The sequence below is a fragment of the Pelophylax lessonae genome (assembly GCF_965119305.1).
Source record: "Pelophylax lessonae genome assembly, chromosome: 1".
In the NCBI taxonomy this organism is placed as follows: Eukaryota; Metazoa; Chordata; class Amphibia; order Anura; family Ranidae; genus Pelophylax; species Pelophylax lessonae.
In genome coordinates, this window is record NC_138768.1 from 34,682,987 (window position 1) to 34,696,349 (window position 13,363).

Here is a 13,363-nt window from a genome sequence, read left to right on the forward strand (position 1 = left end):
TTCCCAGTTCAATGGGCTACCTCCAGGCTCACCTGTCCCCTATCTATCTGTTAGAGTGCATGTGCTTCCACTGTGGAGACTCTCATAAATTTACAAGAGTTAGGACTGCAGGTAATACAGGGTGCTGTGAAGTGGCCCTGCAGCTTACATATACGTTTGCAAATGTGTGCTAACTAAACCCCTGTTTTTGACGAATACTGTTAGATGGGTTAATTCGGTTGGTTAGCAAATTGGTTGGTGAATTAAGCTGGCATTCTTTTTCTGATTTTGTCATACTTAGTTCTTGCTATTACCATGCCTTGACCACCAAAGAACAGCCCAGAACAAATTATCATACTCCTGATGATCACAGTGATACCACATACAGTATGTGTGTGTTATTTGTTGTTTGTCATGGCAGTAAGGCTTAGAGACAATAGTGTGGATTTTCTTTTTTTATTTTACCTAAAATAAACTGACACAAAATCTAAAAAAAAAAAAAAAAAAAAAAGTTACATTGTATCTTTTTCTCCATTCAAGAGGAGAAAAAAAACAAAACAAAACAGGGAGGCAGGCTGCATAGTGACTGATCCTTGTGATAACCAATTACAAGCGATCACAGCGATCAGGTGACCGGGAACCAGTCCTCCCAGTTCCTAAATGTCAGTACAAGAAAAGTATGATTAAAATGAACAGCCCATTAAAAGATACAATACCAGCTTTTGCTGCAACATTTACCTTTAATCCAGAGATTTCTGGACATGATCTAGCTCTTTCCTCCCAAGCCTGACTGTCCCATGCCCATCCCTTTCATTCATTTGATTTTAATTCTTTTAATCATGGAGGCAGGGTGCTCTGATGTTTCTAAGAAGTTATGTACAGCACCCTGCCAAGCCCTCCCACCCGCTATAATCTGCCTGCATTGCCTAAAGAAGCAAAGAGACCTAGTGATGACACCCTGGGTCGAAAATAACATATTAAATTAAAATGGAAAGGCTTTTATTCATAATTTTCATTAGCATGTAATGGGGGGGGGGGGGGTAAGAAGGAACCAGGAAAGAAAAAATAAACTTCAGCTTTATTGATCCAGCCACTGCATATAAAGGGAACAGTTATTGGAGGCTGGCTCATTGTTTGGGGTCCCCCTGCAGGAACCGATAGGCATCGTTCAGTGTGTCCTGCATATCCTGGTACCCGGAGTATTCACAGGCCTCTCGTAATGGCAGCCAGCGGAAGGCTTGATGCTCGTTGGAGAGTTTCACCTGAGCGCTTGGGTCTCTTAGCTCCGCTAGCCAGTAAATTACAGTTTTTGCTTTGTTTTTTACGTTGTAATTTAATTCCTTCCGAAACCCGTCTACCACGCTGAACTGGCTGGCGTGTAGGCCCGCTTCTTCTTCAGTTTCCCGCAGAGCCGTAGTCATGTCATCCTCACCAGGGTCCACATGACCTGAAAAATAATGACAACACGATCAACATTAACCACCAGCCTACAACACCTGTACACATGCTGGATTCAAGATACAGAGCTGGCCACAAGAATGACTTGCATATCTCTGCCTCCTGACCATAGATGTGAAATAAAGTCCCAGTTACACCTCTCCAGTGCAATGGCAATGCGTATTAATGCACATTATGTGCAATAGCGCATTGCAATGCCAATTATTTTTAATGGCAACCCAACACACCTCCATTTCAGCAGACCATAACTCACAGTACAGCAATAAAAATGTCAGTGTGCCTCTTTTTTTAATATATTCTGGTTTGTTGGCAGCCTATTAATATGAACTGACAGCCTTAACCCTCACGCTGCAAGAGCCGTTGTTGCATTTTGTGCACACGTTAAAACGCACCTTCTAGGCCAGAAGATTAGGTACAACTCCCCCAAACATTATAGAGGACATTATCAATCTTGTCACAAAGCAAATTAATGCTAAACAGGTGCAGCAAGATAGGTTTATTACAAAGTTACAGCCAGAGTTATAAATTGCTCTTGGAGAACTTCTCTAAAGTTGCATTTGGGGCTAAATGAAAACTGACCCTGACCACTTCTTAATTCTACATCTCCAAAACAAAAGAACATGCAAAATGCATTGAATAGTGCAGCTAAAGCAATTGATGAACAATAATACAAAAACAGAGAATTGCATTTACTAGAGGTTACTTGGTTGAACTAGATGGTTTTGTGTCTATTTTCAGCCAGACTGACCATGTAACTATGTAGAATAATAATAGTGATGTCAGCGCCCAAATATTCAAATATCAGCAGCATTCAATATGTCCCAATATGCAAACACTAGTGTGAAAAATATACAAAGTTGCAGTGCTGTATATACAAACAAGAATATAACTGTGAAAAATATACGAAGAGTGATAAAATATCTCAAATCACAATAAAAATGTCCATAATTGAATCCAGGTGAAAAAGAAGGAAATGCAAAGTTGCAACTTTGTACTTCCTCTCTTTCACCTGGATTCAATTATGGACATTTTATTGTGATTTGAGATATTTTATCACTCGTCGTATATTTTTCACAGTTATATTCTTGTTTGCATATACAGTGCTGCAACTTTTTATGTAACTATGTAAAGCTTGAGCTAATATGTATATGTAGGCGCACCTGACCATGCAATTATAATTGTATTTTAAATGTTTCTTTTCTTTTTTTTTTTCTTTAATCAACTCAACTTTGTTGCTAATAGATATGTGGGTGACAAACCTCCTATGTGAGAGCACAAAGATAGTGACAAAAAAAAAAAGAGTCTATTAGACCCCTAATATCAACCCTGCATGCCACTCAACCTAAAGTGAATCTTGTAATGGTGTTGTGCGCTGGGACCCAATTTTGTCATCACGGGCATCCATGTTGTCCAGTGACACAGGCAACCTTTTCATTTTAAGCTGTAGCAAGCAGATGTGTACTCAGAAGAGATTTTCCTTCCCCCCCCTCTCTCTCCCTCGAGCTAAATTAGCCCCCACCTTACCCTAATTAGTATGCAAGCTTCAAAGAACTCTTATCTTAACAGCAGACAGACCTCCTAGCCGATATGTCTCTTCAGGGCCAGAGCTATGTTGTAATCTGAGCAAAGCCATATGGCTAATGGGTTGTATAACCGAGCATTCAAGAGCTCTGTTATTTGGACACAGTTACCCACAAATTCATAACTTTACACACAAACAAGATATGTCTCTATAAAATATATATATGAATGCCAAATAAAATACAGATCGCATTAAGTTCAAACATGATCACGTTCACTCCTAGGGAAGGGCAAGCTAGATGCCTTACGGGTCAGAGGTTATTACGAGATAACCTGTGTTTTGTGTCCATGGATGTGAAATTCAATGCCGTACAATAAAATATCAGTTTCAAGAATGTAACCATTACATCTTTCAAGATATGAATTCTGTTATAAAATCTGTCTAAGCGGGAGGTTCTTTGCCAGGGTCTGAGCCTAGGGCCACCCAGGGCCACTGTGTTTATTGGTCAAGGATCTCTGGTGACACCCCCTGCAGTCTCAGAGAAAAGGAAATAAGCAGATGGTTTTTTCATTTCTTAATTTTAACATCAAGCAGTAACATCGCACAAGGGAAGAACCGATCACACATGTTCAGCCTCTGAACTCTGAAACACCCAGGACTTTTGAATGCAAGTATTTAATTTCCAATTCTTTCTCAGATTTTTCTAAATTGCTGAACTGTGTCTCTATTTCTGTGTAACCCATTTTTCTGTAAATATTTTTATTTGCACCAATTTTTAACCTTTTTTATAATTAAACCTTATTTTGAAAAGTGTTAATTTTGTCTCTAAGCTCTTAACGCAAACTACCCCAAAGAACCTGTCTCCTGAAGAGCGCTACTGTATAGAATAAACCCTCTGAACGTTCCTGTCTGAGGTGACAGTGTGTGTTACAGATGATTATTCTAAAGTCATAATTGGTATTTCTAAAATTACGAGCGTCCGCTGGGCTCAAACATAGCGGTGGTGGCAGAGAAAGGGTTAATCGTTTAATTAACCCCGTGACAATCGTTCTCAGTCTGCTGGCATCTAGATTGTGGTCCCGCAAGCTGGAAGAATCTTTGTGCCGGGCGCAGCTGAGAGTGGCATTGTTACACAAGTGACGGCAGGGTGTGAGATTGCCTGGTCCTTGGTCACGAGTTGGATGAGAAGGCCAGGGGTCTCATACCCGCCTCCGTCACAAATCTTACCCCTTAAAACTTGTTTGCCCCTTCAAAGACTGCCACCCTCTGCAACACAAATATCCTTTTTTTTGTCTCTTTACTTTGTAATTTTGTCTCTTTACTTTTTAATTATTTAGCTTTCTGAACTCCCCCCACCCCTCCCTGATCACCTAGACAAATGATGTCAGTACCCCCAGTGCATCCTGGGATATGTGACGTGAACCAGCGGGAGCCCTAAAGTCATTCCATTCACTAAAGGAGGTGAAGTGCAGCCTAACAATGTATAATTTCATCCTCCCTCCCTATTTTTTCCCCCTGCCTACCTGATGCCGGGTTGTCCTCAGTTCAGATACTCACCCACCCAGCAGATCCAGAGCTGTCCTGTTAAAATCTTCTTCTCTGCAGCCGCCACTTGGGTTCCACGTCACCAAGTTCCCCTGTGGCGCCTGAACCCAGTAGAGCTGGCAGCCTCCCGATGACCCAGGGTGGCGGCTGCAGAGAAGAGGATCTCAAAACAATGCTGGATCTGCTGGTGGGTAAGAATCTGAATTGAGGACAACCCAACATCAGGTAAGCAGGGGGGAAAAAAAATGTATTGAGGGGGGTGAAGTTCCTCTTTTAGCACATATCATGCTTAATTAGCTTTTTCCCCAGCCATAGCAGATGGGTAATGAAACTATTTAAAGCAAAAGTGAGGAAATGCTCAATGTTTTCGGGTTCACTCACCACAGGGATGATCAGTGAATGTACATGGTGGAGGTAGTCAGGTGGGGGGCCAGCAGTTTCAGGTGCATGTGGAAGTGACCAGGCGGCTTTATAGACGCTCAAATCACTTCCAACAGACAGAGGACATTTGGATTAACATTCTGACTTCCTTTACTACATTCTTATTTCTAGGATGTAACATTAATAGACATCTCCATGCCGGATCTCTGCAGAGAAACCACTGCTTCCACACAGAGAGCAAGGGTTTTTCTCTGCTGCCAAGGGAAAGGCTTTTCTACTCAGGCTGTGGCTGCTTTCTCAGGACAACAAACTGTAAAGACATTGTACACCTTGTTTAACCTCTTCCTGCCTGCGCTATAGCTAAAAGATGGCTACAGCGCGGGCTTCCAGTTCTAGGAGGGCATCTATGCATCAAGAACCCTGCCATCCGTGTGCCCCCTGGGCATGCTCTGTGATCGCTGTGTTCTTTGGACACAGCTGATCAAAGATCGTGGTAAAGGGCCAATCACAGTGGCCCTTTACTATGTGTTTACCTATGTCAAATCACATATAAACAAACTTGCCGGTTATCGGCTGTCCTTTCCTCCCACACTGTGTCATTGTTTACACTGATAATCAGGGTACTGATCATCAGAGCCAATCAGTGAAGCTTATCAGTGCAACTTATCATTGCCGCCTATCAAGGCCACCTCCTCAGTGCAGCCTCATCAGTGCCAATCAGTGCAGATTACCAGTGCAGTCTCATCAGTGCCCATCCGCGCACATCAGTGAAGAAAAAAAATTACTTATTTGCAAAATTTTTAGAAACTAAGAAAAACTTTTTTTTTACCCACATTTTTGGTATTTTTTTTATTTTGTTTGGCAAAAAAAAAACTGTGGTGATTAAATACAACCAAAAAAAGCTTGATTTGTGTGAAAAAAAAAAAACTGATAAAAATGTGATATGGGTACAGTGTTGCATGACCGCCCAATTGTCATTCAAGGTGCGACAGCGCTGAAAGCTGAAAATTGGCCTGGGGAGAGAGGGGGTAAAAATGCCCAGTATTGAAGTGGACCTGAAAGGTATATAGTTAACTTAAAAACCCAAATCAAAAAAAGGTGGGACACTGTACAAATTGTAAGTAAAAAAGGAATGGACTAATTTACAAATCTCATAAACTTATATTTTTTTATTCACAATATAATATAGATAACATATCAAATGTTGAAATTGAGACATTTTGAAATGTCATGTCAACTATTGGCTCATTTTGGATTTCATGAGAGCTACACATTCCAAAAAAGTTGGGACAGGTAGCACTAAGAGGGCGGAAAAGTTAAATGTACATATATGGAACAGCTGGAGGACCAATTTGCAACTTATTAGGTCAATTGGCAACATGATTGGGTATAAAAAGAGTCTCTCAGAGTGGCAGTGTCTCTCCGAAGTCAAGATGGACAATTCCCCCAATGCTGCGGCGAAAAATAGTGGAGCAATATCAGAAAGGAGTTTCTCAGAGAAAAATTTGAAAGAGTTTGGAGTTCTCATCATCTACAGTACATAATATCATCCAAAGATTCAGAGAATCTGGAACAATCTCTGTGCGTAAGGGTCAAGGCCGGAAAACCATATTGGATGCCCCTGATCTTCGGGCCCTTAGATGGCACTGCATCACATACAGGAATGTTACTGTAATGGAAATCACAACATGGGCTCAGGAATACTTCCAGAAAACATTGTCGGGGAACACAATCAACCGTGCCATTCACCGTTGCCGTCTAAAACTCGATAGGCCAAAAAAGAAGCCAAATCTAAACATGATCCAGAAGCGCAGGCGTTTTCTCTGGGCCAAGGCTTATTTACAATGGACTGTGGCAAAGTGGAAAACTGTTCTGTGGTCAGACAAATCAAAATTTGAAGTTCTTTGTGGAAAACTGGGACGCCATGTCATCCGGACTAAAGAGGACAAGGACAACCCAAGTCGTTATCAGCGCTCAGTTCAGAAGCCTGCATCTCTGATGGTATGGGGGTTGCATGAGTGGCATGGGCAGCTTACACATCTGGAAAGGCACCATCAATGCTGAAATGTATATCCAAGTTCTAGAACAACATATGCTCCCATCCAGACGTTGTCTCTTTCAGGGAAGACCTTGCATTTTCCAACATGACAATGCCAGACCACATACTGCATCAATTACAACATCATGGCTGCGTAGAAGAAGGATCCGGGTACTGAAATGGCCAGCCTGCAGTCCAGATCTTTCACCCATAGTAAAATTTGGCACATCATAAAGAGGAAGATGCAACAAAGAAGACCTAAGACAGTTGAGCAACTGGAAGCCTGTATTAGAGAAGAATGGGACAACATTCCTATTCCTAAACTTGAGAAACTTGTCTCCTCAGTCCCCAGACGTTTGCAGACTGTTATAAAAAGAAGAGGGGATGCCACACAGTGGTAAACATGGCCTTGTCCCAACTTTTTTGAGATGTGTTGATGCCATGAAATTTAAAATCAACTTATTTTTCCCTTAAAATGATACATTTTCTCAGTTTAAACATGTGATATGTCATCTATGTTGTATTCTGAATAAAATATTGAAATTTGAAACTTCCACATCATTGCATTCTGTTTTAATTCACAATTTGTACAGCGTCCCAACTTTTTTGCAATCTGGTTTGTAAATTGAATGTGTCTCTACACCCCCCAAAAATGTAAGTTGCAGTTTACCAATCCTTAGACATGCATTATCTTTTTTTCAGCCTTTCTACCTGGTGATCCTGCCAGTATTGAACTTCCTGTTCTAGAAATGACAACGCTCACTCACTGTATTGTATCTAGCGTTTTCACCTTAGACTGTCCTCCTGATTCCAACATCAACCTTTCCACTACACGGGGGATGTATTTTACTTCACAGATTAAGTGCTGGTTCACATTTGTGCGATGCGGGAACGCTGCGAATATACAGCATGTTCCCGCATCGCATCCGCACCCCTGGCAGTTCACACTGCCATATGCGATACACTGCGGGTGTCAATTAACCACTTTACCGCTAAGTACTATAATAGTACTGCGGCAAAGTGGCTCGTTCCCGTCTGACGACGTAGACCTACGTCGTCAGACTCCTCCCCTGTAGGCGGCGCTCGCGCGCCGCCGGAGCCTCGCTCCCGCTGTTTTCATTGACAGCGGGAGTCGGGCCAGGGGAGGAGCAGCGTCGATCGCCGCTGCTCTGCCCCGATCGTCGGGGATCTAGTGTGGAGATCCGCCCGCCTGTGTAAACACAAGCGGGCGGATCTCCTCAGTGACAGGGAGTGACAGATCGGAGTGTTCAGCATAGCTGGACATCCGATCTGTCCCTGTCTCACAAAGTCACCTCCCCCCCCACACGTCAGTAAGCACCAGGCATACATTAACCCCTCCCTCTCCAATAAAGTTAACTCCTTCCCTGCCAGTGTCATTTTTACAGTAACAGTGCATATGTATAGCACTGATTACTGCAGTAATGTCACTGGTACCCCCAAAAGTGTCAAAAATGTCAGTCAAGGGTCCGATCTGTCCGCCGCAATGTCGCAGTCCCGCAAAAAAAAATTGCAGATCGCCGCCATTACGCGTTAAAAAAAAACACCAAAAATGACAAAAATCTTTCCCTTTGTTAGTAAACGCAATAACTTTTGCGCAAACCAATCAAAATACGCTTATTGCGATTTTTTTTACCAAACATAGGTAGCAGAAAACAAATTGGCCAAAAATTTTAAAAAAAATTGTTTTTTACATCTTTTTTGGGGGCAATTTCATATAAAAAAATGTGAAAAATATTGTTATTTTCTCAAAATAAACGCTCTTTTTTTGTTTATAGCGCAAAAAGTAAAAATCGCACAGGTGATCAAATACCACCAAAAGAAAGCTCTGTTTGTGGGAAAAAAAGGACGTAAATTTCGTTTGGGTACGGCGTCGCACGACCGCGCAATTGTCAGTTAAAGTCGCACAGCACCGTATCGCAAAAAGTGGCCCAGACGTAAGACAGCAAAATGCTCTAGTGGTAAAGTGGTTAAAAGTTAATGACACCCCCAGATCAGATCGAATATCGCAGTGCGATCTGCAAGTTCGCACAGAATCGGATCGCACTAGTGTGAACCATCATGCGATCCGATTTTTCCGCGGACCAAAAAAAGGGTCCTGTGCGAGTTAGGTGCTATTGCGGTGTGAATTAAGCCATACAAACTGTATGGCTGAATTTGCACCGCACAGAGATTGCATCGAATTTTAGGAGCAGTGCGCTCCGAATTACATGCGATCTCTGTGATTGCACAAATGTGAACCGGCACTTAAGCAGTGAAAGCTGATAACATTGTTTGAAATTTCAGTTCACTCCACAGGAAGTTAGAAGGACGCTGAATTTCTGGTAGGATCTACAGGTATTTTCTGTAGTTTTCAGAAAAAGAACTTAGTCTGAAAAATTAAAACGAATGACGCCACCGCATCTAAGGACTGGCGAGATGCAATATAATACATTTTTGTTCTTGGGTTTAGATACACTTTACTGTATGGGATTAACTGTCTGCATGGAGTCCCACTTGCTGCAAAGAGTTCCACTTGAACGCTGTCACTGCGAGCGATTCTCCGCTATGCCAGGAAAGTCTGCCTAAAAATAAATGAACAGATATGTAATAGAGATATAACACAGCAGCTGTAGCAGCCCACAGAGGGTACCTTTAGGTGGAGTCCAGTGATGTATCCCATAAGAAGTCTGCATTAAGAGGAATTCAATGTCGCTCGCCGGTGGAACTCTCCGGAAGATGATTAATCCACACGCCCTCAGTGTCATCTTCCCCACGACACGCTGAAACAAAGAAGATTACAACCCAGGAGGGTGATATAAATACACAGGCCATTTTTTATTACTGGATAACATTACAGCATGTGAAAAACCTATCTATTACAGTAAGGCTTCATGCACATGGCTGCCAGGTGGTGTACAGAGTAAAGCAGGCGTACAGGTTAATGGTGGTTTACAGGTTAAAGGGGGGTGTACAGGGTGAAAGAAGCATACAGGGTGAAAGAAGCGTACAGGGTGAAAGAAGCGTACAGGGTGAAAGAAGCGTACAGGGTGAAAGAAGCGTACAGGGTGAAAGAAGCGTACAGGGTAAAAGAAGCATACAGGGTGAAAGAAGCATACAGGGTGAAAGAAGCGTACAGAGCAAAGGGGGCGCACAGCGTAAAGAAGGGTGTACAGCGTAAAGGAGGTATAAAGGGTAAAAGGAGGGTGTACAGGGTAATGATTCATGTACACTTGAACTCCTTTGACCGCGGTCCTGGAAAAATGCAAAGTGTGGCAAAATTGCAGCAAAATCGAACTGCGATTTTACGTGTTTTGCGGCCGGCAGTCAAAATGTTCCTATCCTGAAAGCGATTCTTCCGCGTTCAGGAGAGAGAGGTTAGGAGAGGTTGAACCTCCTCTAACCTCAGCAGCTCCTGTAAGATCATAAAATCCTATGTGTACATGGACCATAGACTTATATGGAGTTTAGGAGCTTCGACAAAAAAAAAAAAAAAAAAGGCCAAAAGCTCCTAAACTCAGGTTTAAGAGATGCTAGTGTACATTGAGCCTAAAGGGGATGTACAGAGTACCAGAGGTTGTACAGAGTACAGGAGGGCGCGCAGAGTACAGGAGGGTGCGCAGAGTACAGGAGGGCGCGCAGAGTACAGGAGGGCGCGCAGAGTACAGGAGGCTCTGCAGAGTACAGGAGGCTGCGCAGAGTACAGGAGGCTCTGCAGAGTACAGGAAGCTCTGCAGAGTACAGGAAGCTCTGCAGAGTACAGGAGGCTGCGCAGAGTACAGGAGGCTGCGCAGAGTACAGGAGGCTGCGCAGAGTACAGGAGGCTCTGCAGAGTACAGGAGGGTGCGCAGAGTACAGGAGGGTGCTCAGAGTACAGGAGGGTGCGCAGAGTACAGAAGGCTCTGCAAAGTACAGGAGGCTGCGCAGAGTACAGGAGGCTGCGCAGAGTACAGGAGGCTGCGCAGAGTACAGGAGGGTGCGCAGAGTACAGGAGGGTGTGCAGAGTACAGGAGGCTCTGCAGAGTACAGGAGGGTGCGCAGAGTACAGGAGGGTGCGCAGAGTACAGGAGGCTCTGCAGAGTACAGGAGGGTGCGCAGAGTACAGGAGGGTGCGCAGAGTACAGGAGGGTGTGCAGAGTACAGGAGGCTCTGCAGAGTACAGGAGGGTGCGCAGAGTACAGGAGGGTGCGCAGAGTACAGGAGGCTCTGCAGAGTACAGGAGGGTGCGCAGAGTACAGGAGGCTCTGCAGAGTAAAGGAGGCTCTGCAGAGTAAAGGAGGCTCTGCAGAGTACAGGAGGGTGTGCAGAGTACAGGAGGGTGTGCAGAGTACAGGAGGGTGTACAGAGTACAGGAGGGTGTGCAGAGTAAATAGCCAGCATAAGGGAGGCACAGGCGCAGCACACACACAGCCTCCCACTGCAATGGATGTGTCCCCAGGCTACTATGTGGGTGGGAATGTGTCAGGGTAATTCCTCATTTAGAAATGTACGCCCCCCCCCCCTCCCCCCCTCACACTCCATGCACACTGTACTGTACACAGTGTATATGAAGCCTAACCCATGTTATGTGAATGCGGAAATGTGAATGGCCCTCATAGATGTACAAAGTGTGGGAAAGAGTTTGTACCATGCCATGAACATTAACCCCTTCACCTCCCCCCACTATATGTGACCTATACATTAACCCCTTCATCTTTCCCATCCCCCACTGTATGTGACCTATACATTAACCCCTTCATCTCCACCCCCCCCCCCCCTCACTGTATGACTTGTGCGTTACCCCCCCCCCCCCCATGAATATGACCAGTACTTTAACCCCTTCATCTCTCCTTCCCACAAAGGGGTGATTTGGGGCCCTCCCTTTGTTCTGTTCGGAGATTTTTATTATAATAGGGAGTAAGTGGAACAGATTTTGGTCTTATTTCTTTGATATGGTAAAAAATAAAATAAAAAGTCCCCGGTGGTTTTCGAAATACCACCAAAAGGAAGCTTTATGCGTCTTACAATGATAGAACATTCATTGGGGGTCCAGTTTTGTATGACAGAGTAATTGTCACTCATATGACAGCAGTAAAGGAGGTCCTGGTAATGAGGGACATGTAATAAGCACTGGTGGTGGGAAGTATAAGAAGTTGGGTGTTCTAGGCTGGCACTGAGGTGATGACTGAGTCTTGCTGACAGATATATATTTAAAGGAACAGTCCAGGCCTTCCATGTGCTGTAATAAGGCTGATTGGAACATGTTGTCACTATGACTCCTGGTGAAGCTGGTCTCCTCTCTATCAGGCCCCGATGCTGTTCCCCTTTAGTTCAATGGAGGACACACGGCCAGTAATCAGCACACACTGATACAATGTAACAACCCTCTCCCACTTCCCATACATACCAGCTCCTCGCCTCAATGCGCATGCGCCCCTCAACCCGGAAAGACGTCGCCGCGTTTCTGCCACACGTGACTGAGAAAGTGGCTGAGCGGCGGCCATGTTGACTGAGGGCACATAACGGGGAAAGCGGCCAAATGAGGCGCCGTTACGCTCAGAAATTCCATTAAACACATTCGTGTTTGAGTGAAGTGTCGCTGTTGGTAGACATGGGGTGTCATTGTAATGTAAAAGATATAAAAAAATAATAAAATAATAAAATAATAAATTATCGCTCGGATAGTGAGAGTACGGAAGTCGGTGAAGGATAGGAGGCCCGCCCACGTCCGCTTGTGATTGGCTGGACTGGCAGGAGCGGCGTTGTCATGGTGACGGGGACAGCTGTGTGCTCGGTGACGGTTGGAGGCAGAGCGGGGAGAGCGGGGAGCCCGGCGCTTCTTCTCCTTCCCGGAGACCGAGAGTCGTCCGCTTCCCGCACAGGTCAGACATTCCACCACCCTTCCCCCACTCACTGCACCGGGGTGGGGGGGACTATAAGGCGGGAGTATGTTGGGCCTGTACGGGGGGGACACAGCACTGTGTGCTGGAGGGCATGGACATAGTATGGGGGTGCTGTGAGATGGAAGGTCGGGGTGCTGTCAGATGGTTGGACTACTTTGCAGAGCTGTAAGGTGTCTAGGATATGATGGACTGCTGTGCGGTGCCATAGGTAGGATTGGCCTCTTTGAGGTACTGTAGGCACATTGGGCAACTTTGGGTTGCCAGTGGAAGATTGGGCTGCTGTAGATAATGTGGGGTGCTTTGGGGGTGCTGTGTATATATATATATATATATATATATATATATAGTGTGGGATGCTTTGGGGTGCTGTATATAATGTGAGATACTTTGGAGTGCTGTACATAGTGTGGGATGCTTTGGGGTGCTGTATATTGTGTGTGATGCTTTGGGGCGCTGTATATTGTGTGATATGCTTTGGGGTGCTGTATATAATGTGATATGCTTTGGGGCGCTGTATATTGTGTGGGATGCTTTGGGGTGCTGTATATAATGTGATATGCT

General features: G+C 44.4%; 1 protein-coding gene across 1 annotated transcript; it reads right to left on the minus strand.

Moving 5' to 3' along the window:
• Positions 1-1,040: 1,040 nt before the first annotated feature.
• On the minus strand, positions 1,041-12,383 carry NUDT2 (nudix hydrolase 2). The gene is made up of 3 exons (XM_082260505.1): positions 12,307-12,383; positions 9,574-9,703; positions 1,041-1,426 (listed from the first exon to the last, which is right to left on the minus strand). Exons 2-3 carry the CDS (start codon positions 9,686-9,688, stop codon positions 1,107-1,109), a joined length of 435 nt encoding a protein of 144 aa, XP_082116631.1. The 5' UTR covers positions 9,689-9,703; positions 12,307-12,383; the 3' UTR covers positions 1,041-1,106.
• Positions 12,384-13,363: the final 980 nt, after the last annotated feature.

Excerpts from the sequence above, each read along its gene's own strand:
- NUDT2 (XM_082260505.1), bottom strand. The coding sequence starts at position 9,688 with ATGACACTGAGGGCGTGTGGATTAATCATCTTCCGGAGAGTTCCACCG. Across the intron at positions 1,427-9,573 it reads TCACTGGACTCCACCTAAAG|GTCATGTGGACCCTGGTGAG; the intron begins GTACCCTCTGTG and ends ATTATTTTTCAG.